The sequence below is a fragment of the Quercus lobata genome, chromosome 8 (genome assembly GCF_001633185.2).
Source record: "Quercus lobata isolate SW786 chromosome 8, ValleyOak3.0 Primary Assembly, whole genome shotgun sequence".
Lineage (NCBI taxonomy): Eukaryota > Viridiplantae > Streptophyta > Magnoliopsida > Fagales > Fagaceae > Quercus > Quercus lobata.
Window position 1 is genome coordinate 16,446,284 of NC_044911.1, and position 6,704 is coordinate 16,452,987.

At 34.3% G+C, this 6,704-nt stretch overlaps 1 protein-coding gene across 6 annotated transcripts; it reads right to left on the reverse strand.

The window, feature by feature from the left end:
• Window positions 1-1,062: 1,062 nt before the first annotated feature.
• LOC115954992 (G-type lectin S-receptor-like serine/threonine-protein kinase SD1-1) lies at window positions 1,063-6,503 on the reverse strand. 6 transcript variants are annotated; one of them, XM_031073009.1, is made up of 7 exons: window positions 5,110-6,503; window positions 2,955-3,089; window positions 2,631-2,788; window positions 2,349-2,559; window positions 2,023-2,226; window positions 1,759-1,883; window positions 1,063-1,624 (listed from the first exon to the last, which is right to left on the reverse strand). In XM_031073009.1, the coding sequence occupies exons 1-7, from the start codon at window positions 6,383-6,385 to the stop codon at window positions 1,334-1,336; spliced, it is 2,400 nt and encodes a 799-aa protein (XP_030928869.1). In that variant the 5' UTR covers window positions 6,386-6,503; the 3' UTR covers window positions 1,063-1,333. The 6 variants fall into 6 exon arrangements, with proteins under 6 accessions (XP_030928869.1, XP_030928868.1, XP_030928871.1 ...); XM_031073008.1 differs by having other exon boundaries at window positions 1,759-1,909; window positions 1,989-2,226; XM_031073010.1 differs by lacking the exon at window positions 1,063-1,624 and having other exon boundaries at window positions 1,765-1,883; window positions 1,989-2,226.
• Window positions 6,504-6,704: the final 201 nt, after the last annotated feature.

Here is a 6,704-nt window from a genome sequence, read left to right on the forward strand (position 1 = left end):
AGGGTTGCTTGCCATTTTTGGATGGGTCGTTCCGGTGGTTCCATGGTGGCCGTGGGTCATGTGTTATGGATTTGAATTTGTGTTTGAGGCTTGGGTTTGAATGGGTTGTCAGTCGTGATTGATTTTAGCGCTTCGGTGATTCTGTTTTGGTGGTCGGTGGTGCTAGTCTTTGGTTTCTATAGTTGCATTGGGTTTGAATTGTTGCGATTTGTGATTCGGGTGGCTAGTTCGATGGTTCAGTGGTGGAGTTGGTTTGGTGATTGGTTTAGTTTTTGGTGTTGTTGGTTTAGTAGTGACTAGCTAGTTGATCTATTTCAGGAGAGAGAGAGATAGAAAAGAAGATAGGGAAGAAAGAGAAGAGTGATTTATATTATTTGATTATGTAGTTTATTTTATTTTATTGGGTTGCATGTAAAAATAAGAAATGACATATTCATTGTATTGTTAAATGAGTTGTTCAAATAAATAAAGTAGCTTTTTGTGTGTGTGTGGTTAATTTCTTCTCTTCTCGACGTCCTTTTTCCTTCAATTACCTTTACATTAATTTGTTTCATATTCACTTCATTTCTTTTGAATTGAGATCCAATCAGGGACGGACCCAAGATTTCGAGTTAGAAGGGGCCGGAGTATAAGTAAGAAAAAAAAAGTCTTAAACTTTCAAATAAGTATCTATTTAGTATTAACAAACTATCAATAGATTTCATTTGGTACTAGATCTTTTGGTAACCCAAAATGGTAATTGATATTAACTAGGTACCAAAAGATTTCATTTCCCTAATCAAACCAAAACAACCTCACGCATGGTAATGACTACTTTGACTAGAACCAATTGACCATTATTCTATAAATAAGTAAATAAAGAGAATCTTAAGTTGATGTGATTTTGTTAACGTTTTATTTTATACAATGATATTAATTCTTCATTACTATATAGCACCAGATTCTTAGATTAGAGATATATTTTGTAGATTACATTTTAGGGTTAAATAGAGATTAAAATGAACTTATAAGTGTAGAAAAGGTAGGAAGGATAGCAATTTTCAACCAAAACTACACAAAGAATTTCTCAAATTTTGTTCATATTGAATAGGACTAGTCAAGTTACAGTAAAGCCTCTTCGTAATACTTATACAACCCAGTTTGATCTAGTAAATTCCTCACATTGGATTCTATATAAGGCAACACAAAACACAATTATCCAATTCAAGTAACATAATCTGGTATATCGCAAAAATGGCTTGAGAGAGCATTTTTGTTGAGCAAGAGGTTTTTAATTCATTCTTACATAAATTTCATAAGAAACCTCTCCCATTTCCTCTTAAGAAATTATATTCTACCTTCCCTCAAACAATGTAAAGGTGATTCCATTTGTTGAACAAGGTGTGATACATGAAGAATTTGCTTCAGGTGAATCTATATAGAAGCCTGGCTGCCTTGGCTTAGGCAATAGACTCTCACTGCTTAACATTAAAACCACAGATGACATGTTTGGCCTATCTTCTGATCTTTGTTGCACACATAACAGACCCACATGAATGCATCGTAACATTTCGGATAGAGAGAAGTCACCAACTGAGTTATCGATCAATTCAATTGGCCTACCTTCAATCCATAGTCTCCATGCCTGAAACAAATTAAAATAATAGTTACATGGGTCGATCTACAATCCAGCTTGCACAACACTATTAAAAGAGCATTAGTAAATAAAAAGTTTAGTTTAGCAACATAATTTAGTAGGATGCTATTTTTCTTGCTTACATGTCCAAGAAGATTATGGTGGTGCTCTGGGTGACTAAATCCCCTGTTCTTCTTCCCACTCACCATCTCTAATATTAAAACTCCAAAGCTAAACACGTCAGATTTGATTGAGTATTGCCCATGTACTGCATACTCAGGAGACATATAACCACTAGGAAATATTATTGCATGGAAAAAGAGGTTTAAAAACAGCTCAACATAAAATACAAAAAGAGATAAAATGTACATACTATGTTCCAATAATCCTATTGGTCTCGGCATCACCTTGATCTCCCCCAAATGATTTGGCCAGGCCGAAGTCTGAAATTTTTGGATTCATGTCATTATCAAGTAAGATATTGCTAGCTTTGAGATCTCTATGGATAATTCTCAATCTAGAGTCTTGATGAAGATAGAGAAGCCCTCTAGCAACCCCAGCAATTATGTTGATGCGCATATGCCAATCCAGCAATTTACTCTTCGTTTGATCTGTCCAATTTCACATTTATGTCACTAAAAATATGTTGAAATCTCAACAAGCAATTTTATTATTGAAAGATGATAAAACTAATCATAAATGTCATGGATTTAGTTAGGGTTAAAGCTCAAACCAAAAATTAAGGAATCCAAGCTTTTGTTAGGCATGTATTCATAGATTAGCATTTTTTCATTTTCTTCAATGCAATAGCCAAGAAGCCTCACAAGATTGCGGTGCTGAAGTTTTGCAATTAAAATAACTTCATTTTTGAACTCAAACATTCCTTGCCCAGAATTCTTTGATAGCCTTTTTACTGCTATCTCTTCCCCCTCTAGCAATGTACCCTGAAAATTTTTAAAGATAGTCAAAATATTTTGGAAAAAGAAAAGAGCTCAGTTAGTTAGGTTATTCTTACCTTGTAGACAGATCCAAAGCCACCTTCTCCCAACTTGTTGTTATTTGAGAAGTTATCAGTCGCATTGGCAATGGCTGTCAGATCAAATATTGGTAACTCAATGTCTTCCTTCCTGCCCACATTGTCACATTCCTTCCCAATATTTCCTTTTTTCATCGCTGAAATAACAGCAGATGGTTGGACTTGAAAAAATTAAACAGATATTTTATGAAAAGCATTATTATATTCTCAATTAATAACTTACAAAATAAAAAATAAAAAATCTTAGCTATAAGTCTACTATCATGCATCAGTAATTCTCAGAGTCCATGTCTTATTTCGAACCTTGGTTTCTGCGTTTCTTCTTCCATATGTATGTTACCAATCCAATTATTATCATTCCCAAGACATACAATGCAGAGCCGATTACGATTCCTGCAAGTTTCTTCTTGCTGGAGCGCCTCTTTTTCTCAACATGATCTGAAAGATCAAAACTTCGGGTGACTTAAAGTAAACAGCCTCAAATTACACATAACTAAAGAAATGAAAGGAATTCTAATTTGGCCTTAGTCCACAACAGATATTCCTAAAGAACTATATCTTTACAATTCAGAATTCTTAAAATAGGGAAATGGGTACATATAAGTTGGATAAAGTAGTAGAGCTCAGGGCCGGCCTTACCAGTTACCACTAGGGAAATTAGGCTACCGCTTAAGACCCCTAGTGAAACAATATCTCTAAATTTTAACCAATAAGAATATTTCAAAAAGAAAAATGTTTTGTGAAAAATTAATCAAGTCTCGAAAGGATTCTCTAGATAATTTGTTACTCAATTAACACAATATAATAATAAAAAAAGTGAAATTTCAAAAAATGAATAATTATTCAATTAAATATAAATATATAAAGACCTTAATTTTAACATCAACTTAGGCTCCAAATTTTCCTAGGCCACCCCCCTATATCTCAACACCACCAAAGCCACCACTTCCTCATTTCATGGAGGTTACTTGGTTGACAATTATATGCCCTATATGTTCACTTTCACATTTATAATTTTTAATAATTTGAAAGTTGGAAAGGAGGATTTGAGCTTTGAACAACTTTCTTGAAAACTCTTACCTCAAATTGTTAAGCTTATAGATATGTTGCAGTTTAACAAGAAAACTTTAAAAGATATTCTGTAGTGTCTACCAATTTTGTTTATAAGTATAAATCCCCAACTTCCTTCCCTTCATCCCAGAAAACATGGAGAAAAAAGATCAGAATAAACAAATACTCTGGGTCTGGCTAAATATTGATAAAAATAGAGTTTATGTGTGAAATGTGTATTGTTCAAAGTTATTTGGCAGTTTGAGGAGATAGATGGATTTTGGCAATAGTGTTGCTAAAATTGTAAGAAAAAAAAAAATAAATAAGAGAGAAAAGAGAGAAATGATGTGACAAGGAAAGGAAAGAAAAAATTAATCTCGGTATTGCCAAAACTGCTGGAGAGGAAAAATTTGTAGTGTAGCAATGCTATTACCGAAACAGAAGAGAAGTGAGTAAAAAATTTTAATTGCGAGGCAATAGAATTACCGAAATAGGGGTGAGGAGAATGCAAAAATACTATTTATATCAGTGGAAAGATCAAAAAAGTCATCGCGTGTTTTATTCATCGAGGTAAAGAGTTAATTGATTTCATGTTCCAACTGAATTTTTTCTCCCAAAAAAAAAAAAAAAAGTTCCAATTGAATATGAGTTCACACCATTTAATATTGATACTTTATATCCACATTGAATGTTACCGAAGAAAGATTCCAATTTTTATGGTCTATATATATCATGGCAGTAGGTATAGAGACTTTTTTTTTTTTTTTTTTGAGAAAGAGGTATAGACTCTATGTTAAGCTGAACTATATAATAAATAATTAAATGTGTATATAATATGCGTATATATGAACTATCTTCTCTCTTTTATTTCCGCATTGCCAAAATAATTAAAAAAAAAAAAAAATCCTCTCTCATCTCTCCTATTTTGGCCCTTGCATTGTCATCATTAAAAAAAAATTCTCTCATTTCCTATTTCGGCAATGATATTGCACTATTGCCACAATGCAAATTTATTGGACAATAATTTCGGCAATATTATTGCCAAAATTGCTATTCTTTCTTCTCTAGTTACATTATTTCTCTCTCATTTCTCTTACTTTTTCTCACAATATTTGCAATACTATTGCCAAAATTGATCTCTTTCCTCAAATAAATCTCTCATTTCTCTTACTTTTTCTCACAATATTTGCAATACTATTACCGAAATTGATCTCTTTTCTCAAATAACTAAATAATTTTGGACAGTATACCTATCACAAATAAAAAACTATTTTTTATCAATATTTAGCAAAAAGATTTAAATACTTTGTTAGTCAAAGGACATAGTTGTCGTCTCATTTAGCATTAAAAAACAATAAATAAGTAATAATAAATTGAAAAGAGATAAAAGTGTAAAGTAAAATAGTACCTAGTTCTGAAGCAGCCAATCTTACATAGAACTGGTCTTCTGCATTCTTTGCGATCCCTGTAATATCAACTAGTTTACCAAACCAAAGCAAGCAGCCACTTCCTCCCATCCTGATATCTAAACTTCCATATGCTGTGCAAGAGCAGTTTTTCAAACACAATTCTTCACATTCCTTGAGGCTCATAGTCTTATCAAACCAGGAAGAAGATGTATCAGGCAATCTCAACCCCGAGTACTTAAGGAAGCCATCTCTATCAGGACCATCACTGCAATTCAATGGAGTCTTTCGAACACACCCATCAGACCAATCCACTGAATCCCAAGCTTTTGGAGACTTGGGTAAGAATCCTTCCAAGCATGCACATACGGGAGTGTTACCAATAGTGCAGCTAGCATATGCCCCACAGAAGGCATAATTTGCACACTGATCTGCTGGCGTTGTTGAGAATAGCTCCCAACGGTTTATCCGATCCAGCCATGTGAACCGTTGTACAAATCCGGATGGGTTTAAGATGTATCTTGTGAACACCGAACTATTTCTGACTTTGTAATCATAAAAGACCTCACTCTCATTGAAATGGAATTCAACCTCAACTAGTGGATTCGGTATTAAACCACTATAGCCATTAAGACGAAGGCCATTCCATGATCCTTGTCGAACCTTTACTCTGTCTCCTTGCATAAGAACCACTTGTGGAAGCCCACGAAGATCTAACCGTATTGAAAACTCACCTTGAGCGGGATCATCAGTGCTCTTCCAAGATGTGAAGAACCTATCTAAGCCAGTCACTAAGTTCTTTCCAAGTTTCATTTCCGGTAGGAAAGTGTCGCAAGGATAATCAAAACTCTGCCACAAATAGTTCACAGGGCCATCAACCTTTTCATCTTTCACAACAAGATTTCCGTTGTCCAAGAGCTCTAAAACTGGATTTTCTGCAGTTCTTGATGTATTAGATGACCAAGCAACGCTATTTGTGCTGTTGAGAAGGCTAACAACTCCATTAGTGACCTTCAACACTCCTGAGTGATCGTTCAGTGGAGTGTCTCTGTTGGCTACCCAAACAGCTGTCCCAGAAAATTTCGTGTACCATATCCCCACGTATCTGCCTTTTGAATTACCTGGGCTGAAGAATCCCAATTGAAATCTTCGACTAGCAGAAACTAAGGTGTCACCGTCTCTGATTGATTGGACTGGAGTAATAATATCTAGTGTATTGGAAGGATTTAAGAAGGACCATATGATTGCGAAGACAAAAAGATAGGTAAAGGCTTTCATCGATTTTCTAATGATTTTCTACATGTTATAATTGTGTTGAAGAAAGTTGTGAATCAGATCAGAAAGGAAGAAAAGGAACGAAGAAAAAGAAGAAAGAGGACAAGAAATGAAGTTTGAGATAAGGGTTTTTTTTTTTTTTTTTTTGAGAAAAAGTTTGAGATAAGTAATGTAGTGTGTCTGTTGTAGAATTGTGGTGTCAGTAATGTATACGTTCACACGTGAACTAGAATGTGTTCACACCTGACTAGAATGTGTTCACACGTGAGTTAATTGGCTGGCATATGTACTGTAACTAAACCCGTGTAGTCTGGGATATTTT

Bases quoted from the DNA above. Each gene is read 5' to 3' on its own strand.
- LOC115954992 (XM_031073008.1), bottom strand. From the start codon at position 6,385: ATGAAAGCCTTTACCTATCTTTTTGTCTTCGCAATCATATGGTCCTTC. The intron at 2,560-2,630 runs GTAAGAATAACC...AAAAATTTTCAG, and splicing joins GCTTTGGATCTGTCTACAAG to GGTACATTGCTAGAGGGGGA. The intron at 1,910-1,988 runs GTATGTACATTT...AATATTTCCTAG, and splicing joins AATAGGATTATTGGAACATA to TGGTTATATGTCTCCTGAGT.